The sequence below is a fragment of the Malaclemys terrapin genome, chromosome 16 (assembly GCF_027887155.1).
Source record: "Malaclemys terrapin pileata isolate rMalTer1 chromosome 16, rMalTer1.hap1, whole genome shotgun sequence".
Taxonomy (NCBI): domain Eukaryota; kingdom Metazoa; phylum Chordata; order Testudines; family Emydidae; genus Malaclemys; species Malaclemys terrapin.
The window spans coordinates 12,692,853-12,710,324 of NC_071520.1; the positions used below are offsets into that span (position 1 = coordinate 12,692,853).

General features: G+C 46.1%; 1 protein-coding gene across 1 annotated transcript in view; it reads left to right on the forward strand.

Moving 5' to 3' along the window:
- The window catches only part of ADORA2A (adenosine A2a receptor), a 43,077-nt gene extending 25,868 nt beyond the window's left edge, over positions 1-17,209 (forward strand). The window contains exons 2-3 of the mRNA XM_054006128.1: positions 1,321-2,251; positions 11,803-17,209. Of these exons, the coding sequence (XP_053862103.1) occupies positions 1,902-2,251; positions 11,803-12,769 (1,317 nt within the window). The 5' untranslated portion in view covers positions 1,321-1,901 and the 3' untranslated portion in view covers positions 12,770-17,209. The remainder of the gene's footprint in view (positions 1-1,320; positions 2,252-11,802) is intronic.
- The last annotated feature ends 263 nt before the right edge of the window (positions 17,210-17,472 follow it).

The window sequence follows — 17,472 nt, forward strand, 5'->3', positions numbered from 1 at the left end:
CTTAAACAAAGGACAAAACACCGGCAATCTTTTGCAGTAAATGAGGCTTAAAACTCACTACAGAGGAGCCAAAGCATGGCATCCTGTAGTCACTTGTGATGGACTGCGAAGGACCAGAGCCTTAAGCTCAGCAAGCGTCATTCTTGATCGTGACACTTTGGAGTTTCTGTCTGGGTGCAAATGTGTGTGTGTCTCTGCACAAGAGAGGGTGTGATGGGAGCGGCGGTAAGTGCTGTGCATGTATCTGACTCGTGCGGACAGTGTGGGTGTGTCCAGGAATACAAGTTCATGTGTTTGTGTGTATGGCGTTAAGAGCTTCTCCGTGCATGGGAATGTGTGTTCTTGGGGCCCCGCTTGCCGCTTTTTGCAGGGGTGGGTGGGTGTAATACTATGTGAGCATCTGTGCATGTACCTTTGTGCAGGGGGAGTGTGTGTATACCCATGATTGTATGTCTGCATAAGTATGTGTGTATCACTGGTTGTGTGGCCATCATTCTGATACTGACCTCCTTTGTAAAGTGCTTTGAGACCTATGAATGAAAAACGCTATAGCAGAGCTAGGAATTACATGTTTGCTTATAGTGTCAGGGATTGTGTGCGTAGGCAAGGGTGTGTGTCTGTGAGAGGATGGGAGTCTGCACTGTGCGTGGGTCCTTGGAGCAGTGTGTGTGTCTGTCTCTTCTGGGTAGGAAAGTACTGAAGGATGTTACACTCTGAGTTCTCTGGGGGGTATTTCTTGTGTTGTCAGTCGTATTTTGGAATTTCCCCTGCACTCCAAAGAAATGTCAGAACTGCTACCTATGCAAACAATGTAAGCATCCTTACATTAGACTGAGTGGTTTATATGTGATCACGTGGTGTTATTCCTGTGCAAGTGCATGCAGCATTTATATAATCATAAAGTACACACGTGTGTTAGCGCAGGTAACACGTCATGTATGTGTGATAGCCTGGAGGCAGGTGCATGTGTGTAAAAGTCTCCACCTTTTTTCCAATCCAGGCAGAAAGCTGTCTAAGGCATAATTCGCTGGGCTCTCATGTTTCATGGCAAACTATCAAGCAGCTGCTGAATTGTCAGCTCCGTTGGTAGCCTCAGAAACAAAACAGCCCTTGTGTTTCGCATCATCGCTGTGCAATATTGACTTCAACCAGGCAGCTTTGGAGGGGGACAAAATATCAGCTTTTTTTGCCTGTGATGTTCATGTTTGTCTGTTTTATTACTAACATCACTTGGATGTGTCACTTGAATGAGATTTTGCTTTTCCCATCTCGTCACTGGAGCTGATTACTTAGCATGGTTATTTTTGTTGTGTTTTTTAGGGAAACCAGTGGAGAAGTTGGATGTTTGCAACAGCTGACGAGAAGATTCCCTGAGTCCTAGAGCGTTCAGCAAAAGGGAAAAAGGGAGAAGATGATGATGTTCCTGAGAGGTGGCAGGAAATAGTGAAGAGAACTGTGATTGTCAACAGGAAACCCAAGATCCTCACCACACATGACTATACCAGGCAGTACATTTCAAACACTCAACATCTGCAGGGCTTTCTGATCTGGAGGGTGAAGGTTCGTCTACATGAGGTTTTTCCTGGGATCGTATCTGTCGGAACTCAGTGGACCACAAATGTGCTTCTGCATTATGGTGAACCCGCTGAGAATCTGCAAGGTTTATCCTATCTGCTGAAGCTGGCAAACCCTATATTCCGTCTGTCTGTGCCCTCTGTAGTAGACAGCTAAATCAGCTGAAGGGAAAAGGGGGCAAGATAAGCCTCCGGCCAACAGCTGGCAGCTGAGTACCCTTCAGAACCCAGACCATTTTGAGGTGCCTCGGTGGCTGTTTGCAGCACTGCAGATATGGACACTGAGCTTCTCTGGCACCTTCTTGCATTGGCCTGGTCAACCTCACCATGCTAGTATATGGGAATGAAAACTTCCTCTCGGATGTAATTTACATCATCCTGGAACTGGTCATTGCAGTGCTGGCCATCTTGGGGAATGTCCTGGTCTGCTGGGCAGTCTATCTGAACAGCAACCTGCAAAACGTCACCAACTACTTTGTGGTGTCCCTGGCTGCAGCCGACATTGCCGTGGGCGTGCTGGCGATCCCCTTTGCCATCACCATCAGTACTGGCTTCTGTGCCTTCTTCTATGGCTGCCTCTTCATCGCCTGCTTCGTCCTGGTTTTGACTCAGAGTTCCATCTTCAGTCTCCTGGCTATTGCCATTGACAGAATCATTGCTATCCGGATACCCCTCAGGTAAGCCCAGAGTGGGTGGGACCTGGAGTGGGGGGGAGGGGGAAGCGCAGATGGAATGGGCATCTCTAGAGTGTCCTACGTGCTATAATCAAGGAGGAAGAGAGAGTTAAAGGGAATGACGCCACTTTCACTGTAATATGAAAATGCTTTTTAGACCTCAAAACTTGCCCCTTCCTGCTGGATTTCCTGGATGTTGCATTTTTATTTCTGGCTCCTCCTTGTCCCACGAAGTATTTGCCCATGGCATTACCTGGACCCTGCCCAGGAGCTTCCATTCTGCACTGAGACAAATTCCTGACTTAACCGTAATGATTTGTGTTCTGAGTTGGAGCAGACAGTGCCAGACAGATCGCTGTGGGAAAGCTGAGCACTCACTCGGTATCACCCCCCTGTGGACAGCAGGGGCTCTGTCTGGTAGGCAGAGGTTTGCTGTTACAGTGAGATTCTCTAGGGCAGCGTTTCTCAAATGGGCCACATGCAGCCACCATGGGCTTTTCTTGCGGCCACAGCCTCCTGGGCTGTGATTGCGGGGGGTGGAGGGGACCAGCGGCCCCTCCCCCTCTGTGGTGCTCCCGGATGAACAGCCTTGGTGTTGGTTGCTGGGGTTTCCAGCAAGGGTTTGTCAGCCGGTGAGTTCCCCACCTTCCCAGGGGTGGCGGGGGAGGCAGGTTCTGGCCGCAAGGCTTTGGGCTCCGGCCATGGGGCTTCAGGCTCCGGACCCCGATGCCTCCCTCGATCCCCCATCCAGGCTTAATTTGTCTCCAGACTTCCTGGGGCTAGGTAAGTCTTCTGTGAAAAGTGATACTTGTATGTGGTTATGTTGGTTAATATCACTTTTTGCAGTAGAGTTACTAGCTAGCAATAAATAAATTACAATGATTTGGACGTTGTGTATGTGCATATTTGTTTGTTTTTCTTAAAGCTAATTAAGTATTTTAGGAAAAAGTGTGAGAGTGGCCACCAGCAAGAGTTGGTGGCCGCACTCTGAGGCCACCAAATAATTTGTTCTGAGAACCCCTGCTCTGGGGCGAGCATGCGGATGGGAATGGGAGGCATTCTCGGGGGCTGTGGGCAGGGCCGGCTCTGGCTTTTTTGCTGCCCAAGGCAAAAAAGCCTCCCGCCCCCCCCCCCCCCCCCCCCCCCCACCGCGCGGCAGAGGAGGGCGCCGAGCCCGGCCGCGGGCCGCTCTCCCCGACCGGCCGGAGCACCGGGGGGAGGGCGGAGAGCCCGGCTGGGGCTCCGCTCTCCCCGGCGGCCAGAGCGCCGGGGGGAGGGCGGTGAGCCCACTGCGGCTCCGCTTTCCCTGGCGGCCGGAGCCGCCGCACCGCACCTCCCCCTCCAGGTGCCGCCCCAAGCACAAGCTTGGTGGGCTGGTGCCTGGAGCCGGCCCTGGCTGTGGGGGTGCTTTAATCCGACACAGGCTAAGAGGGAGAGTGCGGCTTTTTGTTCAACATGTGCAAGAGGATCCAGCGTCTCTCCCAGAGAAAGCTGTTTGGCAAAGGCTGGGTCCTGTCCCAAGTCCATCCCATAAGTGGGCACCTCACACACACCATCCTTTTGGGGAAGAAAAGGACCTTCAAAAATAGAGCTTGCAAACTGAAACAGAGTGGCTGCTGCTCTATGGACAAGCAACCAGATTCACATGGGCCAGGGACATTTACCTTGTGTTTGGGAGCTGCCACCCTATCTGATCATCACAATCCTGCAGATAAATGCTGCCACTTCAGTTCAAACCCTGTATGTTCTGGGTTTATTACAAAGTGGGGAGCTCTGTGGAGCAGTTAACTGACAATGCCTCTGCGTCATTTCTCAGGCATTTAAGACACAGAGGAATCCTGTATATGAGTGACACCCTCCATTCTCCAGCAAGGGTAGCCTGGACCAGAGCAGAGCAGGCTGTGACTAGTGACACCTCTGCTCTGTCTCTCCATTCCTATGTATCATTCTCTCTTTTTCCCCTCTCACTTGTTCCTCGCCACCTCTCACCCCTGCGCCCCCCAGCAGATTATTCTGATGCCATCTGCAGAGGGAAATTGTAACGGCTCTTGCTTCTCATTTGCCACCCAGACGCTCCTGTGGTGGTGACTGCAGCCTGATCCTGCTCAGTGTACGTGGGCTGTTCTCCTGCCCTCTCCTCCCCTCCTCCCCCCCAGACATAAAAGCATCGTGGAGGGATGGAAGAGGAACCTGGTGGAAGTAACCTGGCAGTGGGGAGAGACACTGAAAGCCCTGTGGGCAGGCACATTCAGTATTCCAGCTAATTGACTATTTGATGAATTGAAGTAATTTGCTGCCTGTTTGGTAATTCTTTGACTTATACCCCAAAGCAAATAACAAGATAAAGCCTGATTTCCAGGTATTGTGCCTTTCTAGCAATAAGGAAACCCTCAGGGGCCAGTTCGTGGCTGAACCTTGCAGAGATGCACAAAGGATGGGGAAGGGCAGGAGCAAGAGACAGTTGTCATCCCTTTGACCATTCTCTCACAATGCCTCTGCAGGTGTTTGCCAGACCAAAGAGAGCATGGAGGAGGCAGTCCTCTTCCTCCAGCCTCCACTGCAGCACCAGCCAGCAAAGCTGGCTAGACACATCGGGAGCATGCTGTAACCTCTAAGGCTCTGTTGTCACTAAGAATGCTGCAGCAGTAGCGCTTCAGTGTAGATGCTTGCTATGGCAATGGGAGGAGTTCTTCCGTTGCTGTAGGTAATCTACCTCTCCCCGAGAGGTGGTACCAAGGTCAGCAGAATTCCATTGACCTAGCACTGTCTACACTTAGTTAGATCGGCTTAACTGTGTCTCTCAGAGGTGTGGCTTTTTGACATCCCTGAGCAACATAGCTGGGTTGATCGAACTTTTTAGTGTAGACCTGGCCCAGAGGTGGGGAAGGATACAGCTGCTGCCTGTTCTGCTTAGGAATAAATATGGCTGCACAATTTAGCAATAGGCTTCTGATTCCTTAGAACAATCAGCCAAGTAGGCTGCAGAATGGCTAATTTCATTTGAACAGCACTCTTCCAAATGCTGTGTCCCAGGCAAATGCCACAGAGAGACACAAACCTCACTGAATGAGTCTGAATTATTCACTCATCTCTATTAATAGTGCATCAGATGAATCTGAGCATATTTACTGGGGAGCAGAAGGCTTGGAAGGCTTAAATTTTTATCAGTAAATGTTGATTTCACCGTACACAGAAACTGATGAGCAAATATATCTATAATAATCAACATTTACTGATAGGCAAAATAAGAAAAATGTTGCTTGAGAACTTACTACGTTTGATTTAAGGATGTTTACTTGGTATATTTTGACATGTAATGTTGACAATTTGTGTTAGTGGGTTATAAAACTTCAACTTTTTAAATCTCAATGTCTGCTGTTATTTAATTATTGTCTGATTTCCCCCCCCCACTACGCCCATCATTTTCCACAACTATGAAACTTTAAAGCAATACGAATTTTAAAATGCTTAAAAATAAACATTGATATTGTCCATCAGAATCTAATTGTGCCAAGCCGATATATAATAGAAAGATTGTATAATTTCATGTAACTGGTAGAAGACTAACATGTGGAGTAGCTAATTTCCCCCTACAGCAGAACTTAGTTAGTGGAAAGTCTGAGACACCTGGATGCTCATGAAAATCAGGAGAATGCAAAATATGTAGCACAGTGTGCAACCAAGGATGATGGACAACAGCACACCACGTCAGGCCACACTGTATTTATTTATTAAACCAGGCAGTATCCAGGATACAAATATTACCATCTTCCCCAGAAAGGTAGGATCTCTTCCCCCAAATTACACTGGCCCAAGGCACAGAAGTGGTAAATATTCACTCTTGTATAGGTTTAGCATCTTGTGATCCATGAGGGCTAGAAACTGAAGGGGCATTAAAATCCCATCATTATTAATAGGTTGCCAGAATTAGATTTTTATGTTTTATAATTCTGACAATTAAGGATGTTTAATTTTTAAGCCTTTTTAAAATTTTTATTGATTTTAAATTTTCACAATTGCAGGAAATTCAGGGAGGGTTAGAAAATAATTATTTAATGACAGTAAATGTTGAGATTCAAATAGTTAATTTGCGTTTTAACAATTATAAAGCTTTATCAACATCACATGTCAAAATATACAAAGTAAATATCTGTTAAATCAAATTCTAAGTTCTCAAACAGGATTTTACTAATTTTGCATATTGGTAAACTTCAGTAATTATAGATGGAAATATGTTTTCGTTGGGATGTGGGGGGTAAAATAAACATTTACCAACATTTATCAATAAAAATCAAATCCTTCCAAGCCTAATTATTATGTCTAGGGAAGCTGTTTTACGCCACTTTTAGAGGTTTCTAGAATGTATTAATTATGTTTTTCTCTTCCTTTGAGGTCTTCACAGTGGGACTCATGGTGCTAAGGGAACCTGGCCTGTTACAGGTGGAAGGATATAAAAATAGTACCAGGCTTAAAGTTAAGTATGTGAGTAGTCCCTTTAGGACTATTCACATGCTTAAAGTTAATCATATGTAAATATTTGCAGGACTGGGGACATAAGGCTTAAAGTCTCTCAAATGTATCTGCAAAACCTCTTTTTAGTGTGGTACGTAACAATTCCATGGTGATGTGATAAATTTTGCCTTTTGAAGGGTCTTGTGCTCCTGAGTCACTTATGTGCTTTTGAAATCACCACCTCTGAGTGTGAATCATTTGAGATGACCTGCATGGCTTAGCTGTGGCTTTGCCACTTGTGAGCAGCGTGACCATCCATAACTCCGGTTGATTAATAAAATCGTTCTTTTAAGAATAAAAGGCTTCTGTCCCTCATAATTGTGAAGACATTCTCTGCAATGTGAACTAATGCAGTGCTCTTCGCCTGAAGGCTGGTCTGTATGGCCTTTTGTACCACTGTAACTATATCCTTTAGCAAATAGATTTGGAAACCAGTAAAGCCCCCTAGTTTGGACACATTTATAGGATGTAAGCTATACCATTATATTATGGAAATAAGCTACATCAATATTAGCACCTTTATATCAGTATAACTGTGTCCACACAAGGGGGCTGTTCCAATTTAACTATTTCGGTAACAAATGAGCAACATCACTGAATCAGTACAAAAACCAGTGTGTAGCTTGGTGTCCAAAAGGGCCTGCATGTTCCCCTTTTGGTTTGTCTTTTACAGTAGCAGTGGTAGATCTTGTCAACTCTGTTTCCCCTGGAACAATCTATGGATCAGTAGATACCTTAATAGATTTCTGACCTCAGACACGAGGAGAAAGCGAAACCTGGTTAATGGAAAAGGGAAGTGATATTCACACGGTTCAAAATGTTATTTTTCAACACCTAAGTAACACAAACATTTGACAGACAGTTGGAGGAAAAGAACTTTTGTTAAAGATTCAACATTTCTGACCTGTCCGAGAGCTGGTGGGGAAAATACGCACACTTGGGTATAATTATAACTATAAAAAAAAAAAGTGTGTGTCAAACAATCAGTGATGAATTATGCTTAAAAATATCCCACAAATTCTAACCTTTATTTTCCAAATTTTTTTTGATGGAAAATGGTGCAAAATTTGACAGACTTTCCAAAAGTTTTTCTAAACGATTAGCTGATGATGCAAGGAATTATGGACTAGGCTACAAAGTCTGACAGGCGCTAATACAGGTACCGCACTCCAGAAGTGGTATGGGGCATGTTTGAGGTAGGGAGAAGCACTAGCTGTTGAATGGTTCAGGGGTAAGTCGTTCATGTCCCTAATATGTCAGGTGCACTGAGAGCCTTTGCTCACTGGTACAACAAAACCTGGGTGTTATAAATAAAACTGGTTGGTATTCTTAGTCCCGGGGTAAAGCTGTTGGCCAAGAACAACAGGCATTTCCCAGCTCAGAGGGCACAATGTGTGAGGGGGGCAGGGGGTATAAAAGGTATTCCCATGATGAAATGGCAGGTAGGTGAGGTGCACTGGATAGAAGAAGACAGGATTTCTTCCTGCAGTCAAACAGAAAAGTTCTCAAATTACATTGTCCCCATTCTCAAAGGTAGCAACCTTTTATTTGTGAGACAACGTGGGCGAGGTAATGTCTTGAACCAACTTTTGTTGGTGCAAGAGACAAGCTTTTGAGCTTATACAGAGCTCTTGTCTCTTTCACCAACAGAAGTTGGTCCAAGAAAAGATTTTATCTCATCCACTTTGTGTCTCTAATATCCTGGGACCAGTACAGCTACAACAACACTGCAAACAACAATGGAAGAAATCCTTTTATTTGTGATGATCGAACGTCAACTATAACAATATGCTGAACTGCAAATCTTTCTTCCCACTCTGATTTGCGCCTGGATAACCTAGATGTGCAAGTAATTGTGGGCACCCCTTTTCTTAGGATTGCTGAAACCCATGTTCCCAGTCACTTGGAAGTTCTCTGTAAGGTGTACTTTCTAGCTAGTGTTGAATTTGCAGCTATGAGCTCATATTGGAATGAAGGATCACATTTTCACCACCACAGATTAAAATTAATTGGATGTAGTGAGCCCTGCTTGAAACCTGAGATGCTGAAAAGTCCTCTTGAATGTCCACTTTAGTTGCCCTCTTGCTAATCTTGGAGTTCAGATGTGAAACGGTAGCTCACGCTTGATAATTGAACCCTATGCGAGTAAAGTGGCTGCTGAAATGGCTGATTTTCTGTTTTAAATCCCATGTTTTGGATCTGAGCAGTCAGATGTGCCCTTGGACATCCCTGGGTTCACAGCCTTTTTTCAGTCCATAGTTTGTAATGCCCTTCCCTCCTGATGTAACCTGTTTTGGGACAAACATTGTTTTTCACATCCTTGTTTCTGCTGGTGTAGAATTAAACAGCCCTGCTTAGAGTGAATGTAGGTTATTTCCTCATTTGTACACTAACACCATTAGCCACGTGTTAGTTACGGGCTGCTTGAGAAGCACCGGAAGAGTTCACTGTCACAAGGCTTTTGACAGTCTGGAAGATGTTCTGCCTTGGAGTCTCACTTGCTATTAGATTCACTACTTATTACCCATGAATGGTCCCACTGAAATCCATAGGGGTCAAGCCTCGCAGTAACTGTCGGTAGGATCAGTCCCTTTGATTATAACCTCTTCAGGGCAGGAATCTGACTTTTTACATGCTCAGAGCCTACTCCCTCTTGGATGCTATATTCATGATTTTATTCCTGTCTATTTAAACATATGCATTTGGTTCCCATCTCTAAGGCACCTGGCTGTGTTACAGCAATAAATCCATTCTGTATGTAGTCCTTCAATCTCTACAGACCTGAGTTTACCTTCTTACTAGGTTACAGGGGCAGTGAGGTTTGTCACCTTGTCCTGACACTTTCAGAATTGTGGTGAACTTGTTTGTAGATAATGTGTTTTCATCTCTCTCTGTCTCTATGGACCTGTCAAAGGGGGATCTTACCGTGTGAGGCACAACTCAAACCTCTGGGGGATCCCTGAATGAGAGGCGCTATAGAAGGACCCAGTTCTATGCTGATTAATTCTACTGCCAGCCCAGTGCTGTAGGGCAGTACAGCAAGGAGGATGCTTGGGTTAAAAGCTGTTTCACAAGCCTTTAAAGCCTGTTGCATGGAAATCCCCAGAGGGTAAGAGCACTGAGAGCTGCAATAAATATATTTTTAGTGTCAGGGAAGGGACCTCTCCAGCCGTGGGATAACAGCTGTACAATTTCAAAATTCCTCCTGACAAAGATGCAGCCAATTCTAGGTTGTTGGTTTTTTTTAAAGCTTCAAGTGCCATCCTCCAATCTCTTGTTCCCTCTTTGTCATTTTAAATATACATTTTGAAGCACAGGTATAACTCCACTCATGTCGGTTCGATCTGAATTTAAGAGTAACTCCACTTCTCTCCTCCTGGATAGGCAGTATTCTTGACACTTTCTGAGGATTCACACAACTGTCACCAGTTTCTAGAGAAACCTTCTCTATCTTCCAGATCTGGATTGAGTCCTCTCGCCAGCTGGTAGAGAAAAGAGTTGCACCATGCTTCTGTTTTTTCCCCAGTTTCCCACTTTTTATGCTTTTGAAAGGCAATTAAAGAATGTCTGAATGATCAGCCTGCCCTCCCATCTCATGCCCAGGGGCTAAGAACACATGCCACCTCCCAGTTCTGTTCTCTGGCTGAGACAAGCAGCATTCCTCCTCCCCTTCCCTGCAGGACTTTAGTTCGCTTTAGGAGAGGAGCGTGTGTGGGAAGAACAAACCCATTGAGAAAGAGAGCGAGTTCTGGGTGGTTTTTTTTTAAGTTTGTTAAAAGAATCCGACATGGGGAAAGAAGTAGTGCAACTACTGGAGAACATGGGAGTAGCCCAGAGTCAGATCACGCACGCACAGGGTCAAGTACAGTGTGGGACCCAGCAACGGACAATGTGGGAATCCTGCCATTCCCTTTCTGTGTGAATACTACGAGGGGAAAAGAGATTGTACTCACATGTGACACACTACTACAACTTACATTTTCAAAGCGTACAGCTGGTGCCTTCAGCTGAGGGCTTACAGCAGCATGCTAGACCCATGGATCAGCTAATATTTGAAACAAACAAAGGCCTTTTGGTGGTGTGTCAGGTTCTTACTGCGCTTCAGCTTTTTCTCTCAAAATAGCTGGGTGGATTTATTGCCGAAAGCACTGGCGTGAGGGGTAGAGTGCCATGTTGACCACAGAGCTCTGCCAGACCACAGTATGTCCTGTTATTCAGAGTCCTTGATCTTTCTTCAGCTGAGGCTGCCAGCCATGCTGAATCGGTTATTTTGTGAAAGGCACAACTGTCAGCGTTGCTCAGCTTGGTTATGGATCCCGTCTCAGTTGATCAGCGTTGGGTTGGCAATACTGACTTCCCTGTGACTGCCATCAAAGGCGTGTTGTGCAGCCTGAGCTCTGATACTGAGCTAATGGTGCCCTTTCTCTGAGACCATCATCTAAGCTCTGTGACATTGGGCGACTAGCACGGTATCCTAGAGCTCTGTGATACCGGGCAGTTGTACTGTACTTGCACTCAGCTAGGGAGCAAGCAACACTACACTACAGGGATGCTCAGTAGCTATTTCTGCCTCTGGCAGTGCATAGAGATAAAGTTAGAGCAGCAGCTCTGGGTGTTTCAGTTCCCTGCGGGCGGAGGGGCAGAGCAGGACGGTTGCTTCCTCTATGCTTTGACAAGCAGGCTCATAACCATGAGCGAGTATTTGTAAGGCAGAGAAGGGAATTGCTGATCGGCTTTATGTGTTGGGAGCTGACCGGTGCTGCTGGCACCCACCCTTCGCCGCGCAAGAGTGGATAGGATACATTAGAAGGGCTCCTTGTCCAGGTCCAACATCACTCTGGCCTTCACCGGGTTGAGGGAAACGGGCTCAGCACTGCAGTTCAGTGATGCTTCTGATAAGCACGTTGCAGCAAGCTGGAGTATTCCCTGAAAGGCTTTACCTCCCCCATACCTTCCATGGAGATGAGCATTGGGAAGTTACAGGGGCATCAGGTGCTTGTACCAGTTACACTGTTGTAATCCTCCTCTCCTCTGCTTTCCAGGTACAATGGTTTGGTGACCAGCTCGCGAGCCAAAGGTATCATTGCCATCTGCTGGGTCTTATCCTTCATCATCGGCCTGACGCCCATGCTGGGCTGGAACAAATGCTCCCAGAGGGAAGCTCAGGACACCAATAACGCCTCGCTCAGCAACTGCAGTAAAAGCATGGTAGCTTGTCTCTTCGAGACAGTGGTCACCATGGAGTACATGGTCTACTACAATTTCTTTGCCTGTGTGTTGGTGCCCCTCCTCCTCATGTTTGGCATCTACCTGAAAATCTTTCTGGCAGCCAGGCGGCAGCTCAAACAGATGGAGAACAAGATGGTACATGGGGAACGCTCACGCTCTACTTTGCAGAAGGAAGTCCATGCGGCCAAGTCTTTGGCCATCATCGTTGGGTTGTTTGCCGTCTGTTGGCTTCCACTCCACATTATAAACTGCTTCACACTCTTTTGCCCGGGTTGTGCCCGTCCTCCCCTCTGGCTGATGTACCTGGCCATTATCCTGTCTCATGCCAACTCCGTAGTGAACCCATTGATTTATGCCTACCGGATCAGGGAATTCCGACTCACCTTCCGTAAAATTCTCAGGCAGCATATTGTAGGCAAGAAGCAGTTCAAGACTGGTACTGCCAGTACTAGGACTTCTACTTATGGTGGGGATGGAGAGAATGCCAGCATTAGGATCAGTGAGTACGCTCTGAACATATATGCCAATGGGGAGCTGGGTGCTATCCACAAAGATACTGACATCCAGGACTTGAGTAAATGCAAGGCAGGTTTGGAATGGCACCACAATGGGAATTCACTAGACATGGAAATAAATGGGCATCTCCCACATTCCTGCAAAAATGGGGATCTTTCAGATGCATGCGGGAACATGGAACTTCTTACTGAAGAGCTAATTGGCACACGTGTCTCTTACTCTGAACTGGAGAACTCAACCTTGGCAGCAGCTGACATTTCCTGATGACTCTCACCACGTCTTCCCACTGGAATGAAATCTGTTGGGTTTTTGTTTGTTTGTTTTGTTTTTTTCTGTTGGCTGCCTCTGCTATGGCAGAAAGGGAGGATGAGGGGAAAAGAGGAGTGAGGCCAGGTCACTATCCCTACCCAGGACTGATGAGAAGATCCAAAGAACTAGACTGGAGAAAGATTGAGAGGCACCGTTTTGAACAAAGGAAGAGGAGGGACACTATAGCTATCAAAGGCCCAACTCAGAGACACAGAGAGAAGAGAGCAAAGGTCAAATCTGACATCTGAATTTTAACTCTGCTCCAGCAGGGTGTGTTATGACATTATGCTGTACTGTGTATCTGTGGTTGTTCATCAGTTTAGTGTCTTTACCAGCAGAAATAAAGGTGTGGCTGAAACATTTACTACTTCATGAGGAGGAAGAGGGGGCAGGGCTTTTAACACTGTGGCCTCTAACAGAAGTAGAGTGCCTACTGGTCAGGAAAGATGCCTATGCTGCTTGGAGAGTGAAGGGATTCACCTGGTGGGAACTTTCAGCATCTTCAACTGTGAGATTCTGTTTTAAAATCAGTTTTTAAAGCTTACTAGTGTAACAGGTTTCCTGATTTTCCACTCACTGCTAGATCAGTTATGAATTATATTACAATGAGCTGGAATATGGACAGAAGGTTTTCCTCCCCTGTGTTCCATGGAGATGGGCCGCTGGGAAGTTACTTGTGCGTAAGGAGCTATTATGTTGTCAGTTATGAATGTATACAAGAGAGGGTGGCTCTATCCAAGCCTACAGTGTCCAGCTATGTCCTGGCACATTGAAGCAAACTGGTAACTGTACTTCAGACCCTTCCATTTCACCAAAAGAACAAAGAGTATATATGATGATTTGATAGTTTTATTATGGGACAATGGCAGGTGTCTGTGTGCTGTGGGTAACAGCAGAGCAGGGGCAAGGCTGTGTGGGAAGGGCTGATCAGGTAGTGATGGCAGGTTTTGTGAATTGCTGGCAGATGTGTTGGTAGCAGTGAGAGATGACCACAGGCTGGGACTAGGTCCATATTTGCAATGTCTTTGTGACTGGTTCTTTCCTCTGTCTATCTTTGTATCTCTGCACCTGTGTACGCAGAATGCCCATTCATTTCACAGCCTTAGTTACGTTTTCTCTAGAATTCCTCTTTTTGCTGAACTTTAATTTCTCATCTTTCCTGAAAGTAAAAATAACTTTTAAAACTGAAGTTGGTTTTAAAGTCTGGAATTCATATGAGCCCAAGTTCATTAAAACCTTTTTTTCTATATTGTTTCAAACAACTCCTGGAATCTGATTAACCGTGAAGCCCTGTGTTTCTGTAGCCTGTGGGTGTGCATTACAAATGAGTGCGCATGCATATGTGTGCACCGGTAGAAGTGGGGGCATGTGAGTGCAGTTTGAGAGAGAAAGAAGCTTGTGTGTCAGAGAACTGGAAAACAACCACCAGTGCAGCCCTCCCCGATCTGTGTAGACACAGCATTAGCCTTGCCTGCCTTTCTGATAGACCGCGATCTAATCTGTCTCTAATACAGGGTACATGACAGTGTGGTGTGTTACAAAGGGGTTTTACATGTGTTTGGAATGGCCCCTTATTTGTAACTGGTGAAGCCACTCATCCTAAAGGAGGCCAATAAAATCTTTATCCAAGCCCAATCGGCTTGTATGCTGCATCTGCCATGTATGGTTACATAAAGAAACCCTATTCCAAAGCTCACCTAAAATAGCTATTACTGTAACACTGGTGTGGAAAAAAGTCTAGCACAGGGCCTTCTGGGGCTAGAGGCAGGTGTCGTCTGTCCCATTGGAAAGCTAGGAATCTCCCCTTTCCAGTGATCCATTCTTTGACCCTGAAGCATTTATATATCGCCACTCAATCCTGTCTCTGGTCCAGGTCTGAGCGTTGGCCATCCCAGACCTCAGATCAGGGTAACTTTTTTTAAGGGGAGAGATTCTGAAATTTGGGGGGAAGAGAAGGAAACCCAATGCTTATTCTTATTCATTCCTTATTGACAAGCTATTTAAAGGGAATTTCCTTTCCGTTGTGCTCCCTGGGTGAATGGGGATTGGGGGGTTTATTACTCTTGATCTTCCCTGGTGGAATATATTCCTCTACGCTATGTGGGGGATTGTGCATCTCCAACCTTCTGTAACCTTCCAGCAGTGGAGGAATACATGAAGGGCTTTGATCTTTTCAGAACTCTGTTAGGCGCTGAAATGCTGCTAAGAATAACACAAGATGACATCCTGCCTCCATAGCATAACAATTAGGTCCACACAGAAGCGGAGCAGGGAAGGAAGTGTGGGAAAATATCAGCATTGCTCATGTGCTGGCGCACACAAGTGCAGATAGTGTGTGCTGTCACGTTCTGGTGGCTGTCACACAGGGATCTGCCTGGTGCTATATTACATCAAACTTTACAAGAACCAACACAGGCTGGCTGCCTTCCACTACTCCCCGAGCTTCCTCACACCCAAACGTGCAGTTTGGTTACTACAAGGACAGAGTTGATCTATGTGGGTTTAACAAACTTGGGAGGGTCCCACTGGAAAACTCTCCAGCCTAACTGGGTTGTCATATAAGCTCACTTGGTCTTCAGCAGTCTCGGAATTGGCTCCAGTATTGCTGTTCAGGGCATTCAACCAGCTGTGTCAAATGCGCTTTCATTGTTAACATCCAGAGCTGAAAGGAAATGGGGTCTCTGTAGCCCCCAAAAGCTGAAGGGAAGCTGAGGCTGGGATTGATTCACGGGTTGTAGGCAGGACTAGGGGAGCTTGCACTAGATCGGCATCCCTTCCCCAGGCAGAGGGCAGCTCAGCTTGTAAGGATTTAGAGATGATGCAAGCTCCACAGGGCAGGGACCATCTTTTGTTCCGGGTTCGTACAGCGCCTACCACAATGGGTTCCTGGTCCATGATTGGGGCTTGTAGGTGCTATGATTGTCATCATCCAGAAAAGATGACTAGGGGATGACATGGAGCCCATCAGATTACACCCGGCCGTCTTTCGGCTGATACGTGTTAGAGAGAGACCTTTGGGATATCTTGCTGGGGAAATGTCAGACAAGCAGATGAGGGCTGCCATGCTCAAGTGTCCCTGTGCTTACTGGACAATGTTCAGTGGGAAATCAATAGCTTTAGGAGCCAGCATTGCTAGCACATAGTGACATTGACAGCAAACGCCACAGACACAGTATTGGACTCCCTGTCAAGGTGCTGCCAACCCCAAGCGTTGAAAAATCCTCAGTCAGGCCCGCAAATACGACGAGATTTTTAAAAGCAGGGCATTTGGAGTTCTGTTTATTTGCCTTCCTCTTTTTGATCCTTTTTAGGGTTCGTGTTTTCAGGTTTGTCTCCATATTTGTGAATTGGAAGTACAGATTTAAATGTGAAACTGTGACTCCAGGAGCTGGGGCTGTTGTGAGGCTCTTTATTTGATTGTGATTGGCAACACTGGGCATCAACACCTGTAATCAGACTGTCTGAAAAGATCCAGAGAAGAGGAGTTCTGTGCAAAGTATATGCTTTTCTCCTGACTCTTCTATCTGTCCTTTTCAACTATCTATCTGTTATGCCACTCTTCTCTCAACTACAAAAATCACTGGTCAGTACAAAGGTCAAAGATGATGTGCTTCTCCCCCTCCCACATCCTCCTCACTTCCTTTGCAGTGGAGAATGTTTAGCTGATGAAACACAGCTGTTCTGAAGAGAAGGGGCCTAGGTGTTCCTCTCCCCACAGAGAGAGCTATCTAGTGTCTGATTCTGTGTGAGGAAGATTCCATGAATTTCATCATTCCCAGGAGACTAGTGAATTCCAGAGTTTATTTGCCTTGCACAGTTTTAGATGAGGTTCTGCCTGGTTGCCAGGATTGACTTTATCAAGAGCCATTCTTTGGGCCTTTTAGTTGATAGTGCGCTGTCTGGTTGTGTGTGCGCAATACGTCACAACTTTATTCGGTATAGCATGGTTCAGACAGTCTGTTTCAAAATCCTTTGCAGGTGTGAATAGTACAGTTGCAGAGTTAAACAGCAGAAAGCTATGTATCGACAAGACCAAGATGTTTGAATGACAGATAACGTTTGAAAACTGGTGGAAAGAAACAGGAAGAGCTATTTCAGACAATGAGTGTTTACCAACGAAATTGTAATTTGTGCTGGTCAGTAAGTGAATGCTTGTGTTTAGGGACAGGTTTGGAAAAAATACGGAGATTTTGGAGGGCTCGGGGTGGGGGGGCAGAAATGTGCTGGAGGATTCTGGGGCAGTCAGGGGGTAGAAGATTTGGGGAGATGCATTGCGGGTTCCGGGGCACACACAGGTGGCCTGGCTATCCTGGATAACCCATGCGTCCCATATTTATGCTTGATTTCCCCAAGCAGGTGTAGCTGATTGCTCCCATCTGGTCATTATGTGGCAGAATAGATATACGGAGCAGGGTGTGGTGTCACAGCTGCAGAATACTCCACTGGTCTTTGATAAGGACGCTGCCTAAAAATCAGTCCTCTCCATGGTTACCATTGGCAGGGGAATCAGCCCTGGCACCTCGCTCCAGTGCTGAGTGGAAGAGGTCAAAGGCCTGATTTTGATCTTCCTTTCACCAGCATGAATCAGGAGTAACTAAAATGAAGTTTCACCAGTGGGAAATTGGTGTGAGAAGAGAATCTGGGCCCCAAATGCGAGA